At 51.8% G+C, this 15,525-nt stretch overlaps 1 protein-coding gene across 1 annotated transcript in view; it reads right to left on the bottom strand.

The window, feature by feature from the left end:
* The window catches only part of LOC142922528 (dual specificity tyrosine-phosphorylation-regulated kinase 2-like), a 70,008-nt gene extending 54,497 nt beyond the window's left edge, over nucleotides 1-15,511 (bottom strand). The window contains exons 1-7 of the mRNA XM_076063327.1: nucleotides 15,399-15,511; nucleotides 14,579-14,618; nucleotides 11,593-11,692; nucleotides 10,173-10,333; nucleotides 9,175-9,311; nucleotides 4,682-4,828; nucleotides 4,065-4,203 (exon numbers count right to left, since the gene is read on the bottom strand). Of these exons, the coding sequence (XP_075919442.1) occupies nucleotides 4,065-4,203; nucleotides 4,682-4,828; nucleotides 9,175-9,311; nucleotides 10,173-10,333; nucleotides 11,593-11,692; nucleotides 14,579-14,584 (690 nt within the window). The 5' untranslated portion in view covers nucleotides 14,585-14,618; nucleotides 15,399-15,511. The remainder of the gene's footprint in view (nucleotides 1-4,064; nucleotides 4,204-4,681; nucleotides 4,829-9,174; nucleotides 9,312-10,172; nucleotides 10,334-11,592; nucleotides 11,693-14,578; nucleotides 14,619-15,398) is intronic.
* Nucleotides 15,512-15,525: the final 14 nt, after the last annotated feature.

Here is a 15,525-nt window from a genome sequence, read left to right as displayed (position 1 = left end):
CGCGAAAAACCAGTGACATCTATATCTCCAGAACGTGAAGAACCAGTGGCATCTACATCTGTAGAACTTGATGAACCTGTGACATCTACATCTGCAGAACGTGAAGAATCAATGGCATATTCGTCTACAGAATGTGAAGGACCAGTGGCATCTACATCTAAAGAACGTGAAGAACCAGTGGCATCTACATCTACAGAAAGTGAAGAACCAGTGGCATCTACATCTACAGAAAGTGAAGAACCAGTGGCATCTACGTCTACAGAACGTGAAGGACCAGTGGCATCGGCGTCTACAGAATGTGAAGAACCAGTGGCATTGGCGTCTACAGAAAGTGACGAACCAGTGGCTTCTACATCTACAGAATGTGAAGAAGCAGTGGCATCTAAATCTACAGAACATGAAGAACCAGTGGCATCTACATCTGTAGAACGTGATGAACCAGTGGCGTCTACATCTACAGAACGTGAAGAACCAGTGGCATCTTCATCTACATAACGTGAAGAACCAGTGGCATATACATCTGCAGAACGTGAAAAACCAGTGGCATCTAAATCTACAGAACGTGAAGAACCAGTGGCATCTTCGTCTACAGAACGTGAAGGACCAGTGGCATCTACATCTGCAGAATGTGAAGAACCAGTGGCATCTACATCTTTCGAACGTGACGAACCAGTGGCATCTACATCTACAGAATGTGAAGGACCAGTGGCATCTACATCTACAGAACGCGAAAAACCAGTGACATCTATATCTCCAGAACGTGAAGAACCAGTGGCATCTACATCTGTAACCAGTGACATCTACATCTGCAGAACGTGAAGAAGCAATGGCATATTCGTCTCCAGAATGTGAAGGACCAGTGGCATCTACATCTACAGAACGTGAAGAACCAGTGGCATCTACATCTACAGAAAGTGAAGAACCAGTGGCATCTACATCAACAGAAAGTGAAGAACCAGTGGCATCTACATCTACAGAACGTGAAGAACCAGTGACATCTACAACTACAGAATGTGAAGAACCAGTGACATCTACATTTAAAGAACGTGAAGAACCAGTGGCATCGACGTCTACAGAATGTGAAGGACCAGTGGCATCTACATCTACAGAACGCGAAAAACCAGTGACATCTATATCTCCAGAACGTGAAGAACCAGTGGCATCTACATCTGTAGAACTTGATGAACCTGTGACATCTACATCTGCAGAACGTGAAGAATCAATGGCATATTCGTCTACAGAATGTGAAGGACCAGTGGCATCTACATCTAAAGAACGTGAAGAACCAGTGGCATCTACATCTACAGAAAGTGAAGAACCAGTGGCATCTACATCTACAGAAAGTGAAGAACCAGTGGCATCTACGTCTACAGAACGTGAAGGACCAGTGGCATCTGCGTCTACAGAATGTGAAGAACCAGTGGCATCTGCGTCTACAGAAAGTGACGAACCAGTGGCTTCTACATCTACAGAATGTGAAGAAGCAGTGGCATCTAAATCTACAGAACATGAAGAACCAGTGGCATCTACATCTGTAGAACGTGATGAACCAGTGGCGTCTACATCTACAGAACGTGAAGAACCAGTGGCATCTTCATCTACATAACGTGAAGAACCAGTGGCATATACATCTGCAGAACGTGAAAAACCAGTGGCATCTAAATCTACAGAACGTGAAGAACCAGTGGCATCTTCGTCTACAGAACGTGAAGGACCAGTGGCATCTACATCTGCAGAATGTGAAGAACCAGTGGCATCTACATCTTTCGAACGTGACGAACCAGTGGCATCTACATCTACAAAATGTGAAGGACCAGTGGCATCTACATCTACAGAACGCGAAAAACCAGTGACATCTATATCTCCAGAACGTGAAGAACCAGTGGCATCTACATCTGTAACCAGTGACATCTACATCTGCAGAACGTGAAGAAGCAATGGCATATTAGTCTCCAGAATGTGAAGGACCAGTGGCATCTACATCTACAGAACGTGAAGAACCAGTGGCATCTACATCTACAGAAAGTGAAGAACCAGTGGCATCTACATCAACAGAAAGTGAAGAACCAGTGGCATCTACATCTACAGAACGTGAAGAACCAGTGACATCTACAACTACAGAATGTGAAGAACAGTGGCATCTGCGTCTACAGAACGTGAAGAACCAGTGGCATCTACATCTACAGAACGTGAAGGACCAGTGGCATCTACATCTACAGAACGTGAAGGACCAGTGGCATCTACATCTACAGAACGTGAAGGACCAGTGGCATCTACATCTACAGAGCGTGAAGAACCAGTGGCATCTACATCTGGAGAACGTGAAGGACCAGTGGCATCTACATCTACAGAACGCGAAAAACCAGTGACATCTATATCTCCAGAACGTGAAGAACCAGTGGCATCTACATCTGTAACCAGTGACATCTACATCTGCAGAACGTGAAGAAGCAATGGCATATTCGTCTCCAGAATGTGAAGGACCAGTGGCATCTACATCTACAGAACGTGAAGAACCAGTGGCATCTACATCAACAGAAAGTGAAGAACCAGTGGCATCTACATCTACAGAACGTGAAGAACCAGTGACATCTACAACTACAGAATGTGAAGAACCAGTGACATCTACATTTAAAGAACGTGAAGAACCAGTGGCATCGACGTCTACAGAATGTGAAGGACCAGTGGCATCTACATCTACAGAACGCGAAAAACCAGTGACATCTATATCTCCAGAACGTGAAGAACCAGTGGCATCTACATCTGTAGAACTTGATGAACCTGTGACATCTACATCTGCAGAACGTGAAGAATCAATGGCATATTCGTCTACAGAATGTGAAGGACCAGTGGCATCTACATCTAAAGAACGTGAAGAACCAGTGGCATCTACATCTACAGAAAGTGAAGAACCAGTGGCATCTACATCTACAGAAAGTGAAGAACCAGTGGCATCTACGTCTACAGAACGTGAAGGACCAGTGGCATCTGCGTCTACAGAATGTGAAGAACCAGTGGCATCTGCGTCTACAGAAAGTGACGAACCAGTGGCTTCTACATCTACAGAATGTGAAGAAGCAGTGGCATCTAAATCTACAGAACATGAAGAACCAGTGGCATCTACATCTGTAGAACGTGATGAACCAGTGGCGTCTACATCTACAGAACGTGAAGAACCAGTGGCATCTTCATCTACATAACGTGAAGAACCAGTGGCATATACATCTGCAGAACGTGAAAAACCAGTGGCATCTAAATCTACAGAACGTGAAGAACCAGTGGCATCTTCGTCTACAGAACGTGAAGGACCAGTGGCATCTACATCTGCAGAATGTGAAGAACCAGTGGCATCTACATCTTTCGAACGTGACGAACCAGTGGCATCTACATCTACAGAATGTGAAGGACCAGTGGCATCTACATCTACAGAACGCGAAAAACCAGTGACATCTATATCTCCAGAACGTGAAGAACCAGTGGTATCTACATCTGTAACCAGTGACATCTACATCTGCAGAACGTGAAGAAGCAATGGCATATTCGTCTCCAGAATGTGAAGGACCAGTGGCATCTACATCTACAGAACGTGAAGAACCAGTGGCATCTACATCTACAGAAAGTGAAGAACCAGTGGCATCTACATCAACAGAAAGTGAAGAACCAGTGGCATCTACATCTACAGAACGTGAAGAACCAGTGACATCTACAACTACAGAATGTGAAGAACAGTGGCATCTGCGTCTACAGAACGTGAAGAACCAGTGGCATCTACATCTACAGAACGTGAAGGACCAGTGGCATCTACATCTACAGAACGTGAAGGACCAGTGGCATCTACATCTACAGAACGTGAAGGACCAGTGGCATCTACATCTACAGAGCGTGAAGAACCAGTGGCATCTACATCTGGAGAACGTGAAGGACCAGTGGCATCTACATCTACAGAACGTGAAGGACCAGTGGCATCTACATCTACAGAACGTGGAGGACCAGTTTCATCTACATCTGTCAGAGTGCCGAGCGTCGAAGCGAGCGTCCGCGCCCCCAGCCTGCCCTCCGCTCACCAGCTTTATGTCCCCGTGGACGATGCCCCGGGACTTGGCATAGGCGAGGAAGCGGAGGATGCCCCTGGTGTAGGCCCTCGCGATGTCCTCGTCGATGTGCCCCTGCCCCATGTCTCTGAGCAGCCAATGGAGGTTCGTGCTGTGACGGGGAGACAGAGGCGTCAGCGATGCCCCTCTCTGTGGGTCTCTGTGGGTGGTGGTGTGGTGGTGGTGAGTGGGTGGTGATGGTGGTAGTGGTGATGGTGAGTGGTGGTGATGGTGGGTGAGTGAGTGGTGGTGGTAGTGGTGAGTGAGTGAGTGAGTGGTGGTGAGTGAGTAGGTGGTGGTGGTGGTGGTGGTGATGGTGGTGATGGTGGTAGTAGTGATGGTGAGTGAGTGGTGGTGCTGGTGGTAGTGGTGATGGTGAATGAGTGAGTGAGTGGTGGTGGTGTTGGTGGTAGTGGTGATGGTGAGTGAGTGAGTGAGTGGTGGTGCTGGTGGTAGTGGTGATGGTGAGTGAGTGAGTCGTGGTGGTAGCGGTGATGATGGTGGTAGTCGTGATGGTAAGTGAGTGGTGGTGATGGCGGTAGTGGTGATGGTGAGTGAGTGAGTGGTGCTGGTGCTGGTGCTGTTCGTACCTCAACAGCTCCATGACAAGGCATTTATGTCCTCGGAAGGAGAAAGTCTCCAGGACTCTGGCAACGTTGAAGTCCACGTCGCTACGGTGGCTCTGCAGCTCCATGGACATCTGCATCTCCCTCAGCTGGTTCTCCTCTTGCATGGAGCTGCGCGCGAGTGAGCGAGTGCACAGAGAGAGACACAGAGACAGAGAGACAGAGAGTTTAGACATAACGTAGAGGAGGGATGGTGGTGATGGTGGGGAAGGGTGGTGGTGGTGTGGGGGTGGTGGTGGTAGTAGTCGTGATGGTGGTGGTAGTGTGGGGGTGGTGGTGGTGGTAGTGTGATGGTGATGGTGGTGGTAGTGTGATGGTGATGATGGTGGTGGTGGTGGTGGTAGTGTGATGGTGGTCCGGCAAAACAACCCCCTACCTCCGTGCGGTGCCGGACGGGCAACTCTGTCGTGGAGAGTGCTGTGGGGAGAGGTCCAATTTTGATTGGCTCCTCCCCTCATGGCATATGTGTCCACCACAGGGGCTAAACGGGGGCTCTGGACGGGTGCGAGGGGCTGGTAACCCCTCCACCTTCAATTAATTACCACTAAACCACGAGTTAAACTGAAATATGTAACTAATAAGCTTGTGCCGGAGGCCCCGGGGGGCCAGGCATCTATGACGTCTCCTGGCCAAACCCCAATTGGCGGAGCCAGGAGATTGAATATCTACCCTCGGGGCTCCTCCAGAAACAACGAAAAGTCATTACGGGTGGCCACGTGGAATGCTCGAACGCTCACTGCGGAGGAGAGGCTGCCACTCCTCTGTCGGGAGCTGGACCGGTACCGCCTGGATCTCTGTGGCATTCAGGAGGTCCGGTGGACCGGCTCTGGCTCCTGCCACCATGAGGGGTGGACAGTCCTCTACTCGGGGCAGCAGACTGCCAAACAACAGGGTGTGGCTCTTCTTTTGAACAAAAGAATGAAGGGGGCGTGGGAGCGTGGCGGTGAGGTGTGGGAAGCTGTAAGTCCCAGGCTACTTTGGGCTCGCCTTCCCATCAACCGGAGGCGAGGAATGGTGGTCGTCGTTACTTATGCCCCCATTGAAGATGAACATCCGTGGAGGGATGCAGGCAAAGCCGATGAGTCAGATGCCTTCTATGACCTCCTGTTGCAGGTGCTGGCTAAAGTGGCCCCTCGGGATAGAGTCATCATGCTGGGTGAATTCAATGCCCGAGTTGGTCATGATACTGGCACCTGGTCTGGAGTGATTGGAGGGCAGGGGCCAGATCAGCTCAATAACAACGGTAGGAGGCTGCTAGATTGTTGTGCAGCCCATGGGCTTGTAATTACCAACACGCTGTTCCGGCATCGGCGCATCCACACAACATCATGGATGCATGCCGGGTCCAAGCAAGAACATCTGCTGGACTACATAGTGACGGACAAGCGGATGCGAGCCCATGTCCTTGACACCAGGACCTACCGTGGAGCTGATCTGCCCCCTGACCATCGACTAGTCATCTGTAAGATGCGCCTGCCATTCTTCCACTCCGATGGTGGGTATTCACCCAGGACCCCATTCCAACCTAAAGTGGCCTGGTCTCAGTTATCTGATGAAAGTTGCAAGCGAGAATTTCATCATCGCTTGCGGCTGGGATTGGCATCGTCCCTGACTCCTCCTGATGTCGAGGATAAATGGGCGAGGTTTAGGACTGTGACTCATGCAGCTGCAATGGCTGCTTTGGGTACGCGGTCCAGACCTCCCCAGAGACCCTGGCTGACAGAGGAGGTGTTCAGGATGGTTGAGAAAAAGCGACAGGCCCACTGTCATCGGCTACAGAATCCCACGTCAGAGAATGAGGAGGCTTACCGCAGCCTTCACTCGGAGGTTCGGAGAGCCGTGAGGCGCTGCAAGGATGGGTGGTGGTCGCGGGTTGCTGAGGAGATGGAGTCTGCCTCAGTGGCCCGTGATCACAAATCTCTATTTAACTCCATCAAAAAAGTAATCTGCAGCGCCACACCTATTACCATCATTAGGGGAAAAAACGGTGACCCAATCTCCAACCCCCAGGAACAGGTTTGCAGATTTGCTGAGCATTTCTGTGAGGTCCTGGGGGAGGGAAAATCCCTCAGCCAGGAAAACATTGTGGCACAAAGTGAGGATGACCCTGCTGAGACTGCGGTGCCTCAAATATTGGAAGAAGTCACCCCCTGTGAGTGGCTGGCTGAGGTGCCATCTGTTGAGGAAGTACTGAAGGCAATCCGAAGTCTGAGACGAGGAAAGGCAGCGGGCAGAGATGATCTCCCAAGCGAAATGCTGAGGGAGGGCGGCGTTTGTGCACAGACTGCCCTATATGACATCATAACAACAGTCTGGACCACTGGACGGGTTCCGCAGGATTGGAAGGATGCCCTGGTGGTCCCCCTTTTTAAGAAGTGGGACCGCACAGACTGTAACAACTACAGGGGCATCTCACTCCTCAGTGTGCCGGGAAAGGTCCTGGCAAGGATTATTCAACATCGCCTTGCCAGGCACGCTGAGGAGAGGCTTGCGGAGTCCCAATGTGGTTTCAGGAAAGGGCGGTCCTGCACAGATGCCATATTTTCTGTCCGTCTGCTACAGCAGAGGTGTAGGGAATTCCAACAAGACCTACATCTCTGCTTTATTGACCTGGTCAAGGCCTATGATACCATCAGTAGGCCTGGGCTCTGGGTTGTTCTTCGTGCTTTTGGAGTACCTGACGCTCTGCTCACGATCATTAAGGACCTTCATGATGGTGAGCGGGCCCGGGTAAAACTACGTGGCCGGGAGTCAGAGCCATTCCCTGTTAACCTTGGGGTGCGACAGGGATGTCCTCTGGCTCCCCCATTATTTAACATCTATTTTGACCACGTAGTTCGTGAAGCCTGCAATAGCTGTACCGGGGGAATCTCCATATAGTACAGATATAATGGGAGGCTGATCGACGCCCGGGTGCGGTCAAGGGATGGCTCCCTATAGCTCAACCACGTTATGTATGCTGATGATTTGGTAATAGCTGCTCATTCAGAGGAGGAGTTGGAGACGCTGCTGCTGAGACAGGAGCGTGCCACTAAGAGGTGGGGCCTTACCATCAGCCCCACCAAAACTAGCACCTGCCTGGGTATTTTTGTGCCATCGGACACTCCACCCCCACAACTCTCAATCGGTGATGGGGCAGTTGTGGAGAGAGTGGAGAGTTTCCCATACCTGGGCAGTGTGCTTATGACTGGCTCCAGTTTAACAGCAGAGGTCTCTCTCCGAATCAGTCGAGCGGCAATATATTTTCATCGGTTGCGTAACGCTGTGAGGAAGCTACCTGGTCTGTCGCTCCGCACTAAGCTTCAGGTCTTCTCAGCCACGGTCATTCCCTCCCTTCTCTATGCTTGCGAAACGTGGAACCCCTAATGGAACATCTTCGCCGGTTAGAAACATTTAGGCTGACCTGCCTACGATCCATCCTGGGTTTAACCAGACTGGATTGTGTGAGGAGCTCACAAATCCTTGAAAGATCTGGGCAAGGTCCCATCGGTGAGCTCCTCCGGCGGGGAAGGCTGCGATGGCTGGGTCATGTAGCCCGCATGCCCAGCCACCGCATGCCGAAACAGCTTTTGTTCGGCCGGATTGAGGGGGCTAGGCGGGCGCGGCACGGGCTAGAGAAGAGATGGAGTGATGTGGTACAGGAGGACGTGGAGCTGAGTGGACTTGCCAATGACTGGTACCAGCGGTGTCAAGATCGGCCTCTGTGGAGGAGGCTCGTGAAGGACGCTACTGGGCAGTTGGAGGTAGTCGCCCTCCAACAACAACGGAGGGCGGAGGAGCGACACTCAGAATAACGAGCGGAGTGCCGGGTGGCTAAAGCACAGCAGGTTGGCACAGTAGGGGGCAAAGGTGGTGCATCAGCCAGTCATCTCAGTCAGTCCACCCGTGGCACCTGGGTCTGCCCCGTGACCTCCTGCCAGCGGGCGTTCGACACTTCACGTGGCCTCAGGGTGCACATAGCCTGGCACAAGCGTCGTGGTGACGTCACCGCCACTTAGTGGCGAATGGCGGTTGTTGTTGTTGTGATGGTGGTGGTGGTAGTGTGATGGTGGTAGTGTGGTGGTGGTAGTGAGAGAGGGGTGGTGGCAGTGGTCGTGATGGTGGTGGTAGTGTGATGGTGGTGGTGGTAGTGTGATGGTGGTGGTGATGGTGGTGGCAGTGGTCGTGATGGTGGTGGTAGCGAGAGAGGGGTGGTGGTAGTGTGATGGTGGTGATGGTGGTGGCAGTGGTGGTGGTGATGGGGGTGGCAGTGGTCGTGATGGTGGTGGGTGCTCGAGCGAGTCAAGTAAAGGATGTTTCAGCCATAGTTTGTTATTGTTGTCACTGTGAGTGTTAGCTCACAGTGACAACAGCAGTCCCATAGTTGGCCCATTGTTGTTGTTGACATCGTTGTTGTTGTTGTTGTTGGTGCTGCTGCTGCTGCTGTTGACTGCACCGCTGCACCAGGGCCCACTCACTTGGAGGGCGAGGCGAGGATCTTGAGCGCCACCATTGTCCGAGTCTTGTGGTCCAGACACTGCACCACCACGCCCTGTCCGCCATGCCCAATCGTCTCGTTCAGCTCGAAGCGGTAGTAGAAGTGCTCGTTCTGGACCTTGCAGGGGTCACGAGGGAGGTCACGCGGAGTGGTCAGGGTGAAGGTCAAAGTGGGGTCACGGGGAGGTCACGGAAAGCATCAGGGTGAAGGTCAAATTGGGGGTCTGTGTGTGTCTGTGTGTGTGGGGAGTGGTGGTGCAGCGGTTAGCGTTACGCTGCGTTATCAACCTGGCGACCCGGGGTTCGATTCCCACTCACGGCCAACACCAACAGTGACGATTATCTGAACCGGTCCCGGGCCTCCCCTAGGTCGACTCAGCCTCAAATGAGTAGCTGGTGCGGTGTGTAAACATCGCCACTGGGGAGACAAAGGCGGTCGGGCGTGGTGCTGGCCACCCACCCCCTCGTGTAACGTTCTGGCCTTCATAGGTGCTCGCTAACAGCACTTGCCCCTACAGTCTGTGAAGGCTATATAGGGGATCTTTGTCTTTGTCTTGTGTGTGAGTCTCACAGGGATGTAGTTGTGTGTGTGTCTGTGTGTGTCGGTGTGTGTCTGTGTCTGTGTGTGTCTGTGTGTGTCTGTGTGTGTGTCTGTGTGTGTGTGTCTGTGTGTGTGTGTCTGTGTCTGTGTGTGTCTGTGTGTGTCTGTGTCTGTGTGTATGTGTCTGTGTGTGTCTGTGTGTGTCTGTGTTTGTGTGTGTGGCTGTGTGAGTGTCTGTATGTGTCTGTGTGTGTCTGTGTGTATGTGTGTGTCTGTGTGTGTCTGTGTGTGTCTGTGTGTGTGTGTCTGTGTGTGTCTGTGTGTGCGTGTGTGTCTGTGTGTCTGTGTGTGTGAGTCTCACAAGGATGTAGTTGTGTGTGTCTGTGTGTGTGTGTCTGTGTATGTGTGTGTCTGTGTGACTGTGTGTGTGAGTCTCACAAGGATGTAGTTGTTATCGTCGTCGTCATATCCTCCATTGGCCACGCCCCCTCGGCTTTCCTCCTCCCCCTCGTCCAAAGTAAAAAACCAAACCGCGTCCATAGCGGCGAGCTCCAGCTTCTGGCGCTTCGTCAGGGAAGTCTTGAAGATACGCTGGATCGCTGCACACGTGACAACAACAACAACATCAGCCACAACAACTGAAGCTATCAACTTGTTTTGTATACACAAACCGCGCTATGCCCCCCCCCCCCCCAAAGTGGCTGGTGTCATCATCATCGTCGTCATCATCACCGTCGTCATCATCGTCATCATCATCATCGTTATCATCACGTGGCAGACAAATGCTCTAAACGCATTTTTCTACAGACTCAAAGAGACCCACAGAGACTCATTGAGACCCACAGAGACCCACAGAGACTCATAGAGACCCACAGAGAGCCACAGAGACCCACTGACACCCACAGAGACTCACAGAGACTCACCAGAGACCTTTACTAATGCAGAGGAGTCAAATGGAAACGTGTCGTCAGGTGTGCCGTCCGGCGCGATGGCGTCACGAAACGTGACGTCATGCGCGCCGGGCGGCTCCATGACGTCACGTCTCCCCTTGGTATAAAAAGGGGAACCCCGTGACGTAGGCGGGGTCGTTGCTGGAGCCAGGGCTCGGAGTAGGGTGGAACGGGGGGAGCCAGGGGCAAGAGGGTAGGAGTAGGGGATAGCACAGCGTACAGGGCTGGAGGTGACCGCGCTCCTCGGTCGGCCAGGTTGGCTGAACCCACGGTCGGACGCAGAGGAGGCAGCACGGGGCAGCCGGCTGTGACGGGGGGGCTAGTGGGACGTAGCCCGGGACCCCTGGGGAAGTTGTTACACCCTCGTGTACTGTAATAAGCTTCGAGTAAACTTACGGCGAAAGCCCCTAAACCTCCGAGTCGTCGGGAACCCTTCAACGCTAATGTAGACCCACGTGGCGGTACAGGTTGCATCTACGAAAGTTAAACTTCTTTTTGGGTCTGGGTGTCTCTGTGGGTCTCTGTGTGTCTACGGGTGTATCTGTGTGTCTCTGTGTGTCTATGAGTGTCTATGGGTGTATGTGGGTGTCTATGAGTGTCTCTGTGTGTCTATGGGTGTCTCTGTCTATGGTTGTCAGTGTATCTATGGGTGTCTCTGTGAGTATCTCCCCGCTCAACATTTAGAGGAATCAACATCACCACGCTTGTATCCAAGTGTTATTTGGCTGCTGCTATGCATTTCCACGTGACAGCGACAATGATGATGACGACGATGATGATGATGACGACGATGATGACGGCGATGATGATGATGACGATGATATCAGCCCACTTGGTTGAGCTGCTTTGATCTGAGCTGCCATCATTCTTAGACTTTGATGATTCTCCTGCTCCTCTCTCGTTCTTACCTTTGGGTGATTTGGGGCGGATTAACGTGGAGCTGGCGGTCAGCGCACTCCACCTGGTGATAGGCGGAGGCTGCCTCCCGCTCGGTCCAGCTTGCCTCGTCTACACGCACACAAATTCATACATACATACACAACAACAACCGCCATTCGCCACTAAGTGGCGGTGACGTCACCACGACGCTTGTGCCAGGCTATGTGCACCGTGAGGCCACGTGAAGTGTCGAACGCCCGCTGGCAGGAGGTCACGGGGCAGACCCAGGTGCCACGGGTCGACTGACTGAGATGACTGGCAGATGCACCACCTGTGCCCCCTACTGTGCCAACCTGCTGTGCTTTAGCCACCCGGCGCTCCGCTCGTTGTTCTGAGCGTCGCTCCTCCGTCCTCCGTTGTTGTTGGAGGGCGACTGCCTCCAACTGCCCAGTAGCATCCTTCACGAGCCTCCTCCACAGAGGCCGATCTTGACACCGCTGGTACCAGTCATCGGCAAGTCCACTCAGCTCCACGTCCTCCTGTACCACATCACTCCATCTCTTCTCTAGCCCGTGCCGCGCCCGCTTAGCCCCCTCAATCCGGCCAAACAAAAGCTGTTTCGGCATGCGGTGGCTGGGCATGCGGGCTACATGACCCAGCCATCGCAGCCTTGCCTACCGAAGGAGCTCACCGATGGGACCCTGCCCAGATCTTTCAAGGATTTGTGAGCTCCTCACACAATCCAGTCTGGTTAAACCCAGGATGGATCGTAGGCAGGCCAGTCTAAATGTTTCTAACCAGCGAAGATATTCCATTAGGGGGGTCCACGTTTCGCAAGCGTAGAGAAGGGAGGGAATGACCGTGGCCGAGAAGACCTGAAGCTTAGTGCGGAGCGACAGACCAGGTAGCTTCCACACAGCGTTACGCAACCGATGAAAATATATTGCCGCTCGACTGATTCGGAGTGAGACCTCTGCTGTTAAACTGGAGCCAGTCATAAGCACACTGCCCAGGTATGGGAAACTCTCCACTCTCTCCACAACTGCCCCATCACCGATTGGGAGTTGTGGGGGTGGAGTGTCCGATGGTACAAAATACCCAGGCAGGTGCTTAGTTTTGGTGGGGCTGATGGTAAGGCCCCACCTCTTAGTGGCACGCTCCTGTCTCAGCAGCAGCGTCTCCAACTCCTCCTCTGACTGAGCAGCTATTACCAAATCATCAGCATACATAACGTGGTTGAGTAATAGGGAGCCATCCCTTGACCGCACCCGGGCATCGATTAGCCTCCCATTATATCTGTACCATATGGAGATTCCCCCGGTACAGCTATTGAAGGCTTCACGAACTACGTGGTCAAAATAGATGTTAAATAATGTGGGAGCCAGAGGACATCCCTGTCGCACCCCAAGGTGTACAGGGAATGGCTCTGACTCCCGGCCACGTAGTTTTACCCGGGCCCGCTCACCATCATGAAGGTCCTTAATGATCGTGAGCAGAGGGTCAGGTACTCCAAAAGCACGAAGAACGACCCAGAGCCCAGGCCTACTGATGGTATCATAGGCCTTGACCAGGTCAATAAAGCAGAGATGTAGGTCTTGTTGGAATTCCCTACACCTCTGCTGTAGCAGACGGACAGAAAATATGGCATCTGTGCAGGACCGCCCTTTCCTGAAACCGCATTGGGGCTCCGCAAGCCTCTCCTCAGCGTGCCTGGCAAGGCGATGTTGAATAATCCTTGCCAGGACCTTTCCCGGCACACTGAGGAGTGAGATGCCCCTGTAGTTGTTACAGTCTGTGCGGTCCCCCTTCTTGAAAAGGGGGACCACCAGGGCATACACACACACATACACACACACATACACATATACACACATATATACACATACACGCATACACACACATTCATACATACTTACACACACATACACACATACACATTCATACACACACACATATACACAGACATACACACATACATACACACATACATACACATTCCTACACACATACACATTCATAGATACATATATACACACACATACACACATACACACACATACATACACATTCACACACACACATACACATTCATACATACATATATACACACACATACATATGTATATATGTATACATATATGGGTGGTGTTTGTAAGTGTGAGTGGTGTTCACAGGTGTGGGTGGTGTTTGTAAGTGTGGGTGGTGTTTGTAAGTGAGGGTGGTGTTTGTAATAGTGGATGGTGTTTGTAAGTGTGAGTGGTGTTTGTAAGTGAGGGTGGTGTTCGTAAGTGAGGGTGGTGTTTGTAAGTGAGGGTGGTGTTCGTAAGTGAGGGTGGTGTTTGTAAGTGAGGGTGGTGTTTGTAATAGTGGATGGTGTTTGTAAGTGAGGGTGGTGTTCGTAAGTGAGGGTGGTGTTCGTAAGTGAGGGTGGTGTTTGTAAGTGTGGATGGTGTTTGTAAGTGAGGGTGGTGTTTGTAAGTGAGGGTGGTGTTCGTAAGTGAGGGTGGTGTTTGTAAGTGAGGGTGGTGTTTGTAAGTGAGGGTGGTGTTGTAAGTGTGGGTGGTGTTCGTAAGTGTGGGTGGTGTTTGTAAGTGAGGGTGGTGTTTGTAAGTGTGGGTGGTGTTTGTAAGTGTGGGTGGTGTTTGTAAGTGTGGGTGGTGTTTGTAAGTGAGGGTGGTGTTTGTAAGTGAGGGTGGTATTTGTAAGTGTGGGTGGTGTTTGTAAGTGAGGGTGGTCTATGTAAGTGAGGGTGGTGTTTGTAAGTGTGGGTGGTGTTTGTAAGTCTGAGTGGTGTTTGTAAGTGTGGGTGGTGTTTGTAAGTGAGGGTGGTGTTTGTAAGTGTGAGTGGTGTTTGTAAGTGTGGATGGTGTTTGTAAGTGTGGGTGGTGTTTGTAAGTGAGGGTGGTGTTCGTAAGTGAGGGTGGTGTTTGTAAGTGAGGGTGGTGTTTGTAAGTGTAGGTGGTGTTTGTAAGTTAGGGTGGTGTTCATATGTTGAGTGGAGGGGGCCACGCCTACCTGCATGGCGTTGCTGTGCTCCGTAAATCTCTCGGCGTCTCTGCGTGGAGAGTGGAGAGTGGGGAGAGTCAGGCAGAGTTCAGTAGAGGGCGATTGCACCGCTACCACGTGGACTCACATTGTTAGCACGGACTCACGCACCACAAACCCACATCCTCACCACGAACCCACCAACCCTCACCAAGAACCCACATCCTCACCACGAACCCTCACAACTCACCACAAACCCACATCTACACCACAAACCCTCACAACTCACCACAAACCCACATCCTCACCACGAACCCTCACAACTCACCACAAACCCAAACCTACACCACGAACCCTCACAACTCGCCACAAACCCACATCCTCACCACGAACCCACACAACTCACCACAAACCCACATCCTCACCACGAACCCACACAACTCACCACAAACCCACATCCTCACCACTAACCCACACATCAAACCAAGAACCCACATCCTCACCACGAACCCACACAACTCACCACGAACCCACATCCTCACCACGAACCCACACAACTCACCACGAACCCACACAACTCACCACAAACCCACATCATCACCACGAATCCACACAACTCACCACGAACCCATATCCTCACCACGGACTCTCACAACTCACCATGAATCCTCACCACGGACACCCACACTCACCAATAAGCCACAATAAGGACCCACACAACTCACCACGAACCAACACTCTCACCAAGAACCCACACAACTCACCACGGATCCACAACACGGACCCACACAACTCACCACAGACCCAGACAACTCACCACAGACCCACAACACTGACCCACACAACTCACCACGTCAATGGCTTCAGCAGAAGGTGCTCAGCGATTAGGATGATGAAGAATCTGAAGATGTCGACGCTAAAGACGAAAAAGCAGCCGCCTCCTTCACGTCCGTCTCGAACTGTGACGAGCCACGTGG

This window comes from Petromyzon marinus, unplaced genomic scaffold (genome assembly GCF_048934315.1).
Source record: "Petromyzon marinus isolate PM22_M1 ecotype Great Lakes invasive population unplaced genomic scaffold, UKy_Petmar_22M1.pri1.0 PM_Scaffold_1, whole genome shotgun sequence".
In the NCBI taxonomy this organism is placed as follows: Eukaryota; Metazoa; Chordata; class Hyperoartia; order Petromyzontiformes; family Petromyzontidae; genus Petromyzon; species Petromyzon marinus.
This window is presented reverse-complemented; position numbering and strand designations above follow the sequence as displayed.